Below are 16,686 nucleotides of genomic sequence, written 5' to 3'. Positions count from 1 at the left end.
ACCCATTCATTTAACAGTGTGCTATTTACTCATATAATTGAGGTTTAAATTTTTTGTTTCTTTCAGTTTTATTGAGATGTAATTGGAGGTTTACATTTTTAAATTTGCATCTGCCAAAGTTAGGTTCTTTGTGATAATCAGATTATTATAGGATCATTATTGTAGCTATTTACAGGTAACCAAAGTCTGCTCGTGTCTGGCCGAGACTTCTGCATGGACATTCCGTACAACTGCAGCTCACTAATAAGTACGAAGTGTTCCGCATATCACAAAAAAGGATCAGGAAGAAATGCAAGATATGGTGGTGTATTCATGTGGGTGGTGGACTCTGAGAGGGAGTAAGATTAAACAAGGGGCAAATGTTCATTTTTTATTGATTCCTCATCTCTCACGTGACATTGGAATTAGAGTGGCGTGTTGAGAATGCACTTAGCCTGTGGTGTGTGGAAAAAGTTCACGTTCATGTGCTGGACCTCAGAATTTTTCTGCTAAGATATTTTTTTTTAATATTTTACAAATCTTTTTATTTTCCATTAATATTTTCTAGTATTTTCTTCCATTTTTTTCTATTAAGGTGTAATTTACATGCAGAAACAGTCGTCTTTTCTCGTGTATAATTCTGCAAGTTTTGGCATACACTCAGGTAACGATTATCACAGTCAAGATGGAGAATGATTCCTGCTGTGCTTTGCGGCAGCCCCCATTTTCTGTCTCCGTAGTTTGGCTTTCTCCAGAATGTCATACAAATAGAATCATTAAGCATGGTGCATTTGAGGTTCATCCACACTGTTGCTTGTATCAGTAATTCATCCCTTTTTATTGCTGAACAGTGTTTCATCGTATGGGGAGACCACAATTTGTTTACCCAGTCGAGGGATAAAGTTTTGGCAATTACAAATAAAACCACTGTAAACATTTGCATGCAGATTTTGGGGTGAACATACGTTTTCAGTTGGGTAAATACCTAGAAGTGAGATATCTGGGTTATGTTTAACTTTATAAGAAACTGCCTGTCTCCTTTTCAAAGTGACCGTACCATTTTGTAGTCCCAGCAGCAGGGTATAAAAGGTCTACTGCATCTTTGCCAGCCCTTGGTATTGCCAATATTTTGTTCGTTTGGTTTTATTTTTTTATTTTAGCCATTCTAATAGATGCGTAGTGTTATCTCGTAGCAGTTTTAATTTACGTTTCCCTAATGACTAATGATGTGCTTATTTGCCGTCCGTGTATTTTCTTTGGTGAAGTGTCTGTTCAAATCTCTTCCAATTTTTAAAAAATTGGAATGTTTGTTTTCGTACTATTGAAGTTTGAGAGTACTTTATACTGTATTCTGATATAAGTCCTTTATCAAACATGTAGTTTGCAAACACTTTCTCCCAGACTGCGGCTTGTCTTTTCATTCACTTCACTTGCAGACACTTATTTCATACATGGTTTCTTTTTTTTATTGCAAACATTTCATGTCTGGTGGATTTCATGCTGGATGACACTGCAGGAAAGCATAGTAGAGAGTGAAGTTTAGTGTTTGTCCAAGACACAGGTACAGAGAAAGGGACTAGGAAAGACTTACTTAGGTCTGGTTATTCAAAGCCATTGTCTGTGCCAACAGAAAGAGATAGTGTTGTTTTTATTTCTGGTTGATATCTGGAAACACAACTTTCAATTTCAAACCCGTGTAGTTAATGATAGGAACGGGTTCCTCTTGGCTTATGGATGAGAATAGTTACAAAGGAAGCCGTCAGTTCCTAAGAATGCAGCTATGTCCTATTGCACATGTATGCACACAGGAGAGAAAACCAAAGGACAGTGAGACAGAGACACACATAGAAGTTAGTAGTGCAAGACCCAGCCCTGGATGGACCACATTCTTGGGGGAATAAGAGTGGGAGACATGACTCTGTTATTCCCCAGTGTTCCTGTGCTGTGCTTTGTGGGCAGTATAATGGTTTTCCAAAGGTAACTTTGGTTATGTGTTAGTTTTTTTCCTTTTAAGCCTTTTTTCCTAATCCTCAAATTTGATGCTATTCCACTGTAACAAGTCAAATTAGGGTATAGAAATAGTTTTCAGAAACTATTACCTATTTTAGCAGGTCCAAAATAAACACTGCAATGAGTACTGGAGACACATATATGAAACCTTCCTTGATATTTTTTAACATCAGCCATACCTCACTTCTTTTCTGTTGGTCTTTCTCCATTGCAGTTATTCTGTCTCCTTCTACCTGCCCACCCTGCGTACCATTTGGTTATTTCTTTGATACCCTCTCTAAGTGGCCAAGAGAGGAGACTGTTGGGTTTTGCCATTTTTGAATCGTAGGACTTCATTTTTTGGCATTTTTCACTCGTAAAATATAAGAACTCATCATTTTTCAATACTGGAAGGAACTTTAGAGAACTTCTAGTTCCTGCCTCTGTGGATAAGAGGATCAAGGGTCAGAATTCTGAAGGAATTTGTAATCTTAGAGCTGAAACGAATGGAAAAGTGAGCCGTGAACACAGACCTCTTCGTTCCCGGTCCTGTGTTCTTTCCAGGCTGTAAGTCAAGGAAAAGCTGTCCATGGATGGTGCCTGGAAGGGGTATGTTTAAAAGAGCAATTCACATGAGGTTTTGGGAGTGCTACTGGGTTTATTTTAAGTGTAAGGATAGTTAAGAATAAACTAGTGAGACGTTATAAACTAGTTAAGAAGTTATATCAAGACTTTAGAGAAAGATATTAGGCTTTTAATTCGCTTAAGGGAGTAAGTTGTCAGAGCCAGAGCTGAATGTATAGCAGCTAAATATCTGAGCTGGGCCAGGGTGCTGCAAGATGTCGGCCTGTGGTCGGGAGGGTCCCTGGTGGGTTCAGCCTGTGGCCAGAGTACAGTGTGTCCCTGCAACCACTCACGATCATGGTGGCCAGAACAGGGACATCAGGATGAAGAAGGGTTTCTACTGCAGGCCTGGTGTGTGAACTCGTCCTCAGTTGCCTGTAAACTGGGAGACTTGTGTATCAAAGGAATGTGGGAGATATATACTCCCTAAGAATTGGTTAGAAGCCTTTTTAAAGGGCTCCAGTCCAAGTGCTCTTTAATCTCTGATACGGGAGTGGTACCTAGACCCGCCACAGGCATCCCAGGGCCACCCAAGAGCTGCAGTGAAAGGGCAGATAGCCAGAGCCCCTTGATTCCAGCATAAAAAGGCTGTTCATCTTTAGTAATGATTTGCCACAGCCAATACCCCTAGAGCGCTTACTCTGCACCAGGCCCTATTTCAGCACTTTCCGTGTATTAAGTCACTTAGCCCTTCCCACCACCCTATTAAGGAAGAACCATTATTATGTCCATTTCACAGATGAGGAAACTGAGGCACAGAGGGCTTCATTGACCTGGCCAAGGTCCCACAGATTGAATGCACAGATGCTGGGATTTGAACACAGATCTCCCTGACTCTGAAACTCTTATCAGCACATCATACTGCCTCCTGAATGCACCGCCCTGTACCACAGCCAGTAGCCCCATGTGGCTCCTGAGCCCTAGAAATGGGGCTGGTGCTGCATGTTGAAAGGATAATATTTTGCATGTATTAGGGTAAATAGAATATATCCTTAAAATTAGTTTCATCTGTTTCTTTGACTTTTTAAAATTTGGCTACTAGAAATTCTTGCTTCCATGTGGGGCTCACATTCTATTCCTCGTGGAGAGTGCTGGTCTGGAAGATCCCAAGCCACGTCACAAAGGGGCCTCTGAAGCAGCCATCAAAAGCAGGCTGCAGACAGTGCGGGGTGATTGTGGGCAGCTGGGATCCCGCTGGGCAGAAGGAGCCCATCTCCCCTTACTGCCAAGAGCTGGAATGAGTCAAAACCAACATTTCCTGAGGGGTATTTTGCAGGCTATTAATAGCAAAACCAAACAATTTCACAGTAAAATACAGGCCCGGGTATGTTCAGCATTTTATACTGTTTCAAATAGATGTGCTTTAAATAATTTCTCAAGTTATTTCAAGGGTGCCTCAGTTTCCTCATTTATGAAATGGAGATAATAGTCCCTGTCCATTATTCTAATAGTCGCTGTGAAGAATAATCAGGTTAATCCATGTAAAGTTCTTCGAAGAGTGCCTGGCACAGAGGAAAGCGTAGAACAAACGTTAGCCAGTATTATCGTAACAGTATCATCGTCACAGCAGTTACGGCATGCAGTTCAAGGAGCTGCAGGATGTTGAATCAGGGAGCGTGCGGCAGGGCCTTTGGGGCAAGTGTCCCAGCTTGCACACCTGAGTCAGCAAATTTACCTCCGCAGGTAGGTGGAGGCACCCACCCATTGGAAGGTGGTGTGATGACCCTCAAACACGCCTCCCACTACCTGCCACCTGTCACCCATCACAGCCCCTTGAACTACAAGAAGCTTCTCAATTGTTTTCTCCCAGTGGCATCTCCTTCCGTCCCTGAAAGGAAAAGCCATCAACACACTCCTCTTCATCTTGTTCTATTTCCAGGGACTTTTCAATCCCCTCATAAATTGGCCAAGATCCCATAAGTTTCCCAATTCCATGGATGAACAAAATGTAGACTGGTTTCTTTCCTGCAAGACTTCTCAGGGCTCTTAAAATGCTAACGTGTGTGCAGAAAGTCCCAGATGTGAATGCTGTGTAAAGCATTTTGCAAACCCACTTGATTTGTTTTTGGAAATATCTTCTGGGACAAACATTCTGTAAACCACTCCTGGGGAAACACTGTCTGTAAAGGTCCTGCCCAGCCAAAAAGGAAATCTCTCCCGCCACTGCCCTTTGCACCCATGTCCCAACGGTGTTGTCCGTGGAGCACTGTTAGATGCTGGGCATGCCACTTCCCCCTCCCCCGCAAAAGCTAACAGTTCGTCCAGAGAAATGGGTTTGGGGACGTGACTCTCCTGAGTATCTAGGGATTCACTGTTGTTTTACAGACTATCAAATGGAGGACCGCTAAAAAAAATTAAACCTTGGTGATTTTCATTCATATGCTTTAGACCTTTATATACACAGAAGAATTCCTTCCCTTAGTTCCTTCCCCACCCGGTTTCTGGAAACACATTGTTCTTTACTAGAAATTCATTGGTTTTATGGCTATTTTCATTTTTATGTTTTATCTCTTCCCACCCACCCCCATATTGTGCTTGTTTACCCATCTTCCTCTGATCCCAGTAGACTGTGATTCTCATCCCATGGGGTCCCCGTTTGAAGGCTTCATTGAGTAACTCTTTGAGGGCAGATCTTAGATGGGACTAGAACAGAGGTCCAGGAGCTGCCATCAGCTTACATGTTTTGTTTCCTGTATGTTATTGGCCTTTGGAGCCAGTTGAAAAGCAGAAGTATTTGTGGCATTTCTTTCCATCTAATTACATCTCTGACTAGGTCTTCCCACGTCAATCTGCATGTGCCTCTTAGCCTAGATTGGAAGTTCCGAGGGAACAGGGGCTGGTCTTTATGACTTTCCTTCCTTCCTCCCCTCCCTCTCTCCTTTTCTTTAGAAGATTCTTTCAAAAATAGAATGGTTTTGTTTGAGACACCCTGACGTCAACATTCTAATTCATAAGGAGGGGCTGTTTTGCATACTACTGGTAAAGCAATAACAACTAAAAATCCTTATCGCATTAAATATTTAATGGATCTTTCCTGTGCACCGGCCTCTGTGCCACGGGCATTTTACGTGTTATCTCTTTTAACCCTCACAGTTACCCTTTAAAGTATGTGCTGTTAGTATCCTCATTTTACAGATGAGAAAACTGAGCCTTTAAGATAGGAAATTGCCCAAGAAAGGGCAGCTACAGCAGCGCTAGGGCAGGAACGTGAACCAGGGCTGGTCTGGCTCCAGAATCCAAGTGTGAAACCACTACCAACTCCCTGTCCACTTCCTTCTGGCTGTCAAGTCCTGGAGGAGCAGAAAGGGGACTTGCTAAAATCCTTGCTCGCCAGTCTTCCCTTTGGTCCTGTGCTGTGGTTCCCCTGCCCACTTAGACCGTGAGGTCACAAGGTGGCTCAGTGCCTTAAGGAAAATTCAGTTAAATTTTGATAAACCTTATAAACATAGAGAGCAATGATTAACTTCCCAACTGTTAAAGTTAACATGCGGATCTCCTTAGCGCAACCCCGGTGGGTAGGAAACACTCAATGAGTAACTGCAGAATAACCAGGCCCGGATGTTATTTTCTAAAATAATTCCAGTTATTTAGTAATGTTGTATGCATTTTGTTGCATGGTAATGTGAAATGAAGCTCATTTAAAACATTCTTATCAGTAAATAAGCAAAAGTTGTTTAAGTTTCTAGCTGTCAGGTTTTTTAATATTGATACCATCTTAAATTTTCATGATACTTTCTTTTTAAAGATCGGTCCCAAGTTTTGCTTCTGTTTTGTTGTTGCTGTTGTTTATTTCAACTTAGCCAAGTGCCTTGCACAAAATAGATGCAAAAAATAATATTTTAAAATTCAGTTTATAATTTACAAGGAATTTTCTACACACTTTCTTATTCTCAAAATAGGCTTAAGGTGGAAACACCTATTTATATACCCATTTAAGAGGTCCGGAAACTGAGGCCAAGAGACGTAATTGGCCATTTACTAATAGAAGTAAAAAGGTCATTTAAGGGTGTAAAACAGCTTGTCTTTAAAATGATTTTAAGCCAGAAAATTGTTTTTCAGAAGAATAGTCTCTCTCCCTTAAATGGTTCCTTTTAGTTCTAACTCACTACATGACTTTATAACTGGTAAAAAATAGAAAAAAAAAAATTATTGGTTGCTTCCTGTGTGCTGCATACTTTATATACATGATCTCTAGTTGTTTCTCAAAACAACTCCTTGGAAGAGGTACTGTTCTTACTCAGCTTTATAAGTGGAAGAAATGAGGGTGAGAAAAAGTCCGTTATTTGCCCAAGGTCAAATAGACCTTGAAGCTTGCTTTCTTCAGAGCACAAGATCTTAGAACAGTGGCTGTTAGTAGTAGTGTAAGCATCACCGTTCCCCTTCGTAGTTCTCAAGGCCGAAGCAATTGTAAAAGTCAACATTAAGTCGTGTTCTTGGAATAAAGCATTATGACTATAGTGCCTTTGACTTGGCATTAGAAAGCACACAACTGCAAGTTAGAGCTTTTTAACGTGCCGAAATTTGTTTACATGCACATGTGAGGGTTCCAATGGCAAAATATTTTACTTTTCTCTGAATACAAATGTGCATTTGATTCTTGGAGATATCACATGCTACTTTTTTTAATTGTCTGGGTTTTCTTAGAGCAGTGTTAACGTTCATAGAAAAATTGAGAGGAAGGTACAGAGATTTCCCATATATCCCCTGCCCCCGCACATGCAGAGCCTCCCCACCATCAACATCCCTCATCAGGGGATACATTTATTACAGATGATGAGCCTACATTGATGCATCTCTGTCGCTTAGAGTCCATAGTTTACATTACAATTCCCTCTAGGTGTTGTACATTCTGTGGATATGAACGCATACGTGATGACAAGTATCCATCATTATGCTATCATACACAGTATTTTCACTGCCCTAAAAATCCTCTGAGTGCTCTACCTATACATTCCTCTGTTGCCCCAACCCCTGGCAACCACTGATCTTTTACCCTCTCCATAGTTTTGCCTTTTCCAGAATGTCATATAATTGGAATCATACAGTATGTAGCCTTTTCAGATTGACTTCTTTCATTTAGTAATATGCATTTAAGATTCCTCCAAGTCTTTTCATGGCTTAATAGCTCATTTCTTTTTAGCGCTGAATAATATTCCACTGTCCGGATATACCACAGTTTATTTACCCACTCACCTACTGAAGGACATACTCGTTGCTTCCAAGTTTTAGCAATTATGAATAAAGCTGCCATAAACACCCCATGTACAGTTTTTTGAGTAGATATAAATTTTTAGCTCCTTTGGGTGAATACCAAGGAGCACGATTGCTGGATCGTATATTAAGAGTATGTTTAGTTTTGTAAGAAACATCCAAACTGTCTTCCAAAGTGACTTGTACCATTTTGCATTCTCACCAGCAATGAATGAGAGTTCCTTTTGCTCCAAATCCTCATCAGCATTCGTTGTTGTTAGCATTCTGGATTTTGGTATATCATGGCTGTTTTATCTGTATTTTCTTGATATATGACATGGTGCAAATTTTCATACGCTTATGTACCATCTGTATATCTTCTTTGGTTCAGCATGCTACTTTAAGATTTGAACTAGGCCAGGTTGCTCATAAGCTATTTAGTTTAGTGAACATGATAAACTTTTGAGGAATCCTTCAAGAAAAACCATGAAAAAATGATTTCCTTTCTAAATGTCGTATTTGAACTTCAAGAAGAGGCATGAAAGTGGTACAGCCACTATGGAAAGCAATCCGGCAGTTGCTCAAAATGTTAAACATAGCCTTACCATACAACCCAGCAATACCTAAGAGCAATGTAAACATGGCCACACCAAAACTTGTACATGCATGTTTGTAGCAACATTATTCAGCTGAGTTGTTGAACCCAAATGTCCATCAATTGACGAATGAATAAACAAAATGTGGTATATTTCTAGAGTAAAATATTACATGGCAATAAAAAGTAATAGAGTCCTGACACATGCTACAACATGGATGGACCTAGAAAACATTATGCTAACTGAAAGAAGCCACACACAAAAAGCAACATATTGTATGACTCCATTTGTATGAAATGAGAATCCATAGATATAAAACATAGGTTTGTGATTGCCAGAGGCTCACCTACTGAAAGATGGGGGGTAAAGGGGGAATGGGGAGTGACGGCTGATGGGTACAGGGTCTCTTTTGGTGGCAATAAAAATATCCTAAAATTAGATAATAGAAATGATTACACAACTCTATAAATACACCAAAAACCACTGAATTGTATACTTTGAAAGTATGAGTTTTATGGTATATAAATTATATCTCAATAAAAAGTAATAACAAGCATAAAGCTGTCTGTGGGTGAAATGAAGAGCAAAAGTACATAGACCATTCATACTGTGCTTTCTATAAGGGTGAAATTTCATTATGTAGCTCATTTTGATAAAACTATTAGCAAAGTGACCTTGCAAATTTCAAATACTAGTCTCAGTTCCATTATGCTAAAAGGTCACTGAAGAGAAATGTGAATGACTTTCTTTTTATCCTAACAATGTGTGTCCCTTGGTAGAAATTGTTCTCTGATATTAACAATTTCTATTCAGAGGCCAGAGAGTTGAGTAGATATACCAGCCATAGTGTCTGTTTTTTCCATCATCAGTAAAAATGTTCCTGCATTTGTAGTCACAGCGAATATTTGAATCTTTAAAGCTCTTACTCTTTGTAATGCCAAATTCAAAACTGCTTGCTAAAATGGTTAATGAGGTAGAAATTAGTTGGGCTAATTAGGTCAATAAATATTATTCTAACTCATTAGGGTAAAAGGTCAGATGGTTAAAAGACTGGGAAGTATGTATTAGAAGATGTTGCTTTTGATTCTGAAGAAGTAATTTTATTCCTGCATTTTTATACCATGTAAAGCATACTGAATTGTTTCTTTGACACACAGATTAGCTGTGAATGAAATGTCTTCCAGGTATATTAGAATTTACATGGGTTTTTCTCTGTTACCACTGTTCTCTGTCAGAAATCTCTTTCAGTGATTAATGCCTTAATTTCTTCAACTTTGCTACTTAAATAAGTGTACCTTTTTTCCAATTAGTGCCTTGATTTATCCTCAGGTTTTCCCATGCCCAAGTCCCCTCTGATGAGATGATTCCCCTGAATGGTCCAAAGAGTGACTTCTATATAATGTTTCCTCAGTGTTTTTCTCACTGTGGTTATGCTTTTCTCTAAATTAACCTGATAAGTCAAAATATTTATGGAAGACAATAAGTAAAGATTATCTGCTTTTCACAAACTAAGTGACGTATTTTCTTTTTTTAACAGCTTTACTAAGATATAATTCACATGCCATACCATTCATCCATTTAAAGTGTCCAGTGGTTTTTTGGTGTATTCACAGCTATGTGCAACCATCATCACAGTCGATATTAGAACCTTTTTATAACTTGAAAAAGAAACCCTGAACCCATTAGCTATCAATGCCTCCCCCCATGTCCCCACTCCACCTCCACTCCTAAGCAACTAATCTACGTCTGTCTTTATAGATTTGCCTATTCTGGACATTTTATACAACTGGAATCATATAATATGTGGTCTTTTTTGACTGGGTTACTTCACTTTATTGATAAAGTTTATCAAAATGTTTTATAGTGATAAAGGGTCATTTCACAGGAATACTTAGCAGTTATAAACAAATATGCATCTCATATCAGAGCACCAAAATACGTGAGGCAAAAACGGACAGAAATGAAGGGAGAGATAAAAAAATCAACAGTAATAGATGGAAACTTTCAATACGCTACTTTCAGTAGTGGATAGAAAGCTAAGCAGAAGATTAACCAATAAATAGAAAACTTGAACAACATTGTAAACCAACTATACCTAACAGATATCTGTAGAACACTCTATCTAACAACAGCAGAGCACAAAATTCTTCTGAAGAACACATGGAACATTCTCCAGACTAAACCATATGCTAGGCCATAAAACAAATATCAGTAAATGTAAAAGCATAGAAGTAATGCAGAGTTATTTCCTCTGACTACAGTAAAATGAAATTGGAAATCAATAACAGAGAAATGGGAAACTCAAATATATTTGGAAAGTAAATAGCACACTCCTGAATAACCAAAGGAGAAGTTGGAAAATACTTTGAGATAAATGAAAATGAAGAGACAACATGTCAAAAGTTATGGGTTGCAGCTAAAGCATGGCTTAGAGGGAAATTTATAGCTATGTCTTAGATGCCTCTATTGAGAAAGAAGATCTCAAGTCAATAATGTAAGCTTCCACTTTAAGACACTTGAAAAAGAAGAGAAAACTAAGAATAAAGGTTAGAGTAGGAATAATGAAATGGAGAATAGAAAAACAACAGAGACTTTAAAACCTTTGAAACTTTACCGATTATAATAAATTATATTAAAATATTTACAAAAGACATGAAGGGTATTATTTCACAAAATAAGTAACACATTTTAATGTATTTTTAAAAATCCAATTTTCAGCGTGGCTTCCATACAGCTGTTGTAAAAAGCTAGTGTTTGTGAAAATATCCACCAGGCACTGTCTTTTTTCCAGTTCAGGCTCAGTTTAGAAACTGTCAACCAAACCATGAGCCCATTTCAGTCCTTAGCTCTTGAGCAGTTTTGCCTGATAGAAAGAGCACTGTTTAGGGTGTTGATCAAATCCATGCCTGATTCCAGATACCACCACATCCTGTATGTGACATTGGACGAGTTGCTCAATCTCTTTGAGACTTATTTTCCTCATCTGTAAAATAGAGGTAATTTTCTCAGCCTGAGAAGAATTATGAGATAACATATGTAAAAGAGCCTAGTTCAATATCTGGCATGGAGTAGGTGCTTGTCTAGTATCCATTCTGTAATCACTAGTGATTTAAAAATGGAATGACAGCCCAGATACCTATATGGCATGGGTATACATGTATGAATACTCTTGAAAGAGAGACTGGAAGAAAAATAGTCTAATGTTGAATCCTACTGCGTACCAGGCTTAGGGCTAGTCATGTTATCTATAGCTGCACCACATATAACTTGTTGCACAATTTGGACTGATTTCACTATTTTAACAACCACTAAAACACTCAACTTGACCAAAATACACATCCTGGCCTAAATTGATTGTTTTAGCAATAGGTTATAACGGTTAAACATTTGAGCCCTTCATATATGAAACCACTCAGAGTTTATAACTTTTTTGTTGTTATTACTGGTGTAATAAATTCTATTTCTTGTGTCTTAGGAAAGCATATTTCTTAGTTGTGCAATTCTGTTGCCTGTTTGGCCTACAAACCATTGTCATTAAAACTCTGAAACGCATTTATGATTTGATAGGCAAGATAACTGATTAAATTCTGTTTTTACTCAAGGCATATTTTAGCAGGAACTTTTATGCTCATTCTGTTTATTCTGGGGTTGATGGCTCTGAAATGGAATATTTTCACCAGCAACAGGAGCTTCAAACCAAGTTGGAGACTAGTGCTTGTCCGAACTTTAACATGAATATGCATCACCTAGAGATCTTTGTTAAAACGTGGATTCTGATGTATCAGGTCTAGGGTGGGGCTGGTGAGTCTATATTCTTAACAAGCTTCCGGGAGTTGCCAATGCTGCTGGTCCACGGACCACACTGTGAGCTGCAAGCTTGTGTAGAATACAAGAGGTACCTTGGCTAGAATCAGAAATGAGGAGACCTCATCTGGCATTATATATCACAGTCCCAACTACCTATTCATACTCCCTGAGTGGAATCTACTTCCTCAACTGAGCCCTGAAACAAATTAATTAAAAATTTGGAAGCACTGAACAGCAGTGATTCTGTTCTTACATTTCATGCATTACAGTGATTGAATACAGTAAGAGAATAATACCTTGTCATTCATTTTCTGTAGTTCCTTTGTACTGTCTATTAGCTTGCCCACCTCTTAGGCCGCTTTATACTGTATCTCATTGAATATGAAAAGTGGTGTACATGAAGCATTTCCATTTCCATTCTCTAGAGCTCTATAGCTGTGCTGTTGGCCCTTACTCCATGTATGGCAAAGAACAATGAATACAAACCACTTAAACCCCAGCCAGACTTTTGTTACTGAATGAAAAGAATAAGCAATTGTTTCCCCTAAACTCAGGCCTAATTTTCTAACACCTTAAGTGAGCATTTATGGAAGCTTCCAGAAAAGCTAATTTCAAGTCCTTAGTCATTTAGATGAGAGCGCAGATAGTTTCACCCGGAGATTCCACAGCGTGTAGAACTTGATTTTGTATGTAATTTGACGACAGAGGCATCATTTTAAGACGTGTCAAATTAAATTCTTAATGTGAAATAGATGTGGCTCAAAATGTAATGCATGCCATCTGATTTGTTACAGAACACAAAAATAGTCACAGTAAGGACAAGAGGAAAACGAGGACGAGAAAATGGGGAGAGAGGAGCCGCCTGGCTGATGACGTGGCAGTATTAAAAAGCAGCTTAACCAAAAGGGCCCTTTCTGCCTATGGTAACAAGACGGACAGCACAAGGGAAAAGAGGACCCACAGGAGAACAAAACGTTTTTTATCCTATCCACGGTTTGTAGAAGTGATGGTGGTGGCAGACAACAGAATGGTTTTATACCACGGAGCAAACCTTCAACACTATATTTTAACTTTAATGTCAATTGTAAGTACATTCAAAAGAAGGTGATTTATGATGTCCCTAAATGTGCCATTGGGGAATGGGTTTCCACCCAGTGCTTTGGAGAACCATTCGGGGCTGGCATTTCAACGATTCAGGCAAGTGACTGAAGAGAATATAAGATTAGACAATGACAATAATGGGCATCAATAGTGAGTGTTTATCCTGTGTTAGACAATGTGCTTCTTACTTAAAAGGCATCATTTCTAATCCTCCTGGCAACTCTGCTAGGTACATTGTCATTCTCATTTTGTTGATAAGAAAACTGAGCCTCAAAGGAGTTGGGTTGCTTGCCCATGGTCATGTAAAGCCAGTATCATGTGATACTGGGACTGCATGTGACCTTCAGCTTGTCCACTTCCCAAAACCAGTGCCCTTTGACACGTGAATTTGCACAGCCAGGTGTGGGTCGCCAGTAAGACTTGTGGATGCTGGTTGTGAATCAGAAGCACTGGTGGAGCTTTGGAAAATGTCTCTATCCTCCTCCCCAGGATTCTAATTAAGTAGCTCTAGGGTGAGTCTTAGGAATCTCTCCCATTTTGAATTTTTCTACTCCCATTTTGAATTGAAAAAGTAATGAATTTGCATGATTGAAAAACAGATCAAGCAGATCCAAAGACCAGTGAGAAAGCTGAAGTGCCTTTCCCCACCCAGGCTCCCAGGCCCCTTCCCAGAGGCAGCCACTGTGACAAGTTTATTTGCCCGTCTTTCTAACCAGCACTGCCCAATAGAAATATAATGCAAGTCACACACGTAATTTTTTTAAAATATAGACACATGTAATTTAAAATTTTCTGTTAGCCGCACACAGACATAAAAGAAACAGGTAAAATTAATTTTAATCATGTATTTTGTTTTATATCTAAATGTTATCATTTACAAAATTATTAACGAGACTAACTTTTCTCCGTACTAAGTCTTTAAAACCCAGTATGTGTTTCACACTCAGAACACATCTCAGTTCGGACAAGCCCCATTTCAAGTGCTCAGTGGTCACGTGACAAGTGGCTGCCATGTTGGACAAGGCAACTCTGGACATTTCTTAAGCACATATGTATGGCTACACTTTTTTCTTTTTCAGAGATGGCGCGGTGTTACATATTGCTGTTTTCTTGAAACACTGGAGATTGTTCCGTAATAGCCCATGTGCTCTGCCTTCATTTTAAGCCTCAGCAGAGCCTTCCTATTAATAGATTGAGTCTAGTTTATTTGAATGGGAATCTGCTTGTATTAAATTCCCCCAATGAATATGAAAAGCAGCCGTTTGGGATCACTGACTTAAAATTTCTCCTTCCTTCTCCGTGGCCTGTGGTTCTCTTTGTGTTTCCCTGCACTGCTGTGAACCAACCCCCACTGTGTTCCCCAACCCTTACCCCACCTGCCTCCCCTCCCCACTCTCCCTCACCCCCCTTCCTCAAGCTCAGTCCCATGTGCCCCAGCCCTCTCCTGTCCTGGAAGAGGGAAAGGAAAACCTAGTCAGGCCTTGCATAGACTCAACTCCATTTCTAACCCATATATTCAGACCTGTTGAGGATTTTCCCGACAAGCATGGCCTCAGTGTCAAATGGACCTTGGCTGAGAATTTTGGCTCTGCTACGCACTGCTGGCTGTTTAGTCTTGGACAAGTTGCTTAACTTCTCTGAGCCTCAGTTTCCTCATCTGTTGAGCAAAGATTCTAGTCACACCTAGCCCAGAATGTTGCTGTGCAGTTTTCAGCAAGGATCTAGTTCACAGTAAGCATTCAATGGATGTTAGCTCTCGTAATTAACAATAATAATGAAAACAAACCAAAAAAAAAAAAACAGGTTACCAGTTGTGGAGAACACAAATGGTTGGTACAACAGCAGTATTAGCAAGCATGTAGTCCATGTGAGATTCCATAAATGGCAATCCAGCTTCAGCTGGAATGAAAAAGCTTGATCAAAAGTTAATATCCAGTGTTTTGGCACAAAGAACTGCTAAGTTACATGGCAATGCAGTTTCCTTGGAAAACACCTTGAAATTTAAAGTTGTTTGCATTCATTACTGTCTAAAGCTGCCGTCTATGAATTTTACAAAGAGACTTTTAAGAAATGTTTGTTGACTGAATGAAAATTCACAGCTCCAAAATGCATATGTTGCATGAACCATAAAAAGAGGTGGAGCCCAGCATAAGAAGTGAATTGCTTATTGCTTACACGGAGTTCACAATTAACTTTGAAAAATTTATCTCGGTTGCAGGTAGCCTCTATCTATAAAGACCCAAGTATTGGAAATTTAATTAATATTGTAATTGTGAACTTAGTTGTGATTCATAATGAACAGGTAATAAAGTTTTTTTCTTCTTTCTTCTCTCTGTATCCGAAATGGCATATCTAATTGGTATTGGTGCAACGGACCAACCATAATTCTTTTCTGTATTTAGGAAGGACCTTCCATATCTTTTAATGCCCAGACAACATTAAAAAACTTTTGCCAGTGGCAGCATTCAAAGAACCATCCAGGTGGAATCCAGCATGATACAGCAGTTCTTGTAACGAGGTATATGGATGTCTATTCCTCCAGTCGTTTAGTTTCTGGTCACGTTGATGGGATGAGGTCATATATTCCTGGTAGCCAGCCCCTAGCCCAGGGTTTTTCAACCTCAGCACTATTGACATTTTGGATCAGATAATTCTATGCTGTGGGGACTGCCCTGTGCCCTGCAGGATGTTTAGCAGCATCCTTGGTCTCTGCCTACTACCTACCGGTAACTCTCCCCCCTCTTAACTGTAACAACCAAAAGTGTTGTCCAGACGTTGCCACATGCCGTCTGAGGGTGTGTGGTGGAGGAGGGCAGAAGAACCTCCGGTTGAGAACCAGTAACCCATCGCCGCCAAGTAGGCAATAAATGTGTTAGGCAGGTCTGAAAGTAAACACCTGTATAGAGCGGGCAGCTGCCATTCCCATTGAGCTCGTTACCATGCAGGATATAAGTCCAATGGTGCCAGCTTTTGTGATTCTGTAAGAAACCAGAAATAAGGATACTTTTTTTGGAAAATGTGAAATCTCCCAATTTTTAAATGGTAGCTTCTAGCTCAAAAATATTTAAAATGCTGTGCAGGGCAGCAAAGAGGTCTGCTGGCCTGGTGTGTCTCCCATCAGTCACCTTTGATATGGTCACAAACACTTGCTCTTAGATCAACTTAAATGAAAGGCATTTAGAGCCTTCTCAGAATGTTCTTCAGAAACTAGAATCACTTGCTTCAAGGTATGAGGAAGAATTCTGGACGGAAAGGTTTTCACTTGCCCTTGGCTACCCCTGTGGCAGAAGGAGACCTCTCAATGTAGCTTTTAATCTGTAAACCAGTGATTCCTAAACTTTTTTGAGTTACAAATCCCTGACTCTGTTAGTCTGCTTTTTGTAAAACCAAAACCCTCCCC

The 16,686-nt window shown here is 39.5% G+C and overlaps 1 protein-coding gene across 1 annotated transcript in view; it reads left to right on the top strand.

Moving 5' to 3' along the window:
* Positions 1-16,686, top strand: part of ADAMTS9 (ADAM metallopeptidase with thrombospondin type 1 motif 9) — a 169,921-nt gene that overhangs the window by 14,319 nt on the left and 138,916 nt on the right. Inside the window, exons 4-6 of the mRNA XM_024746320.1 lie at positions 12,980-13,269; positions 15,505-15,588; positions 15,689-15,804. Coding sequence (XP_024602088.1) covers positions 12,980-13,269; positions 15,505-15,588; positions 15,689-15,804 — 490 coding nt within the window. The remainder of the gene's footprint in view (positions 1-12,979; positions 13,270-15,504; positions 15,589-15,688; positions 15,805-16,686) is intronic.

This window comes from Neophocaena asiaeorientalis, unplaced genomic scaffold (assembly GCF_003031525.2).
Source record: "Neophocaena asiaeorientalis asiaeorientalis breed wild unplaced genomic scaffold, Neophocaena_asiaeorientalis_V1.1 scaffold251, whole genome shotgun sequence".
NCBI lineage: Eukaryota > Metazoa > Chordata > Mammalia > Artiodactyla > Phocoenidae > Neophocaena > Neophocaena asiaeorientalis.
The sequence above is the reverse complement of the archived record's forward strand: the minus strand, read 5'-3'. Positions and strand labels throughout refer to the sequence as shown.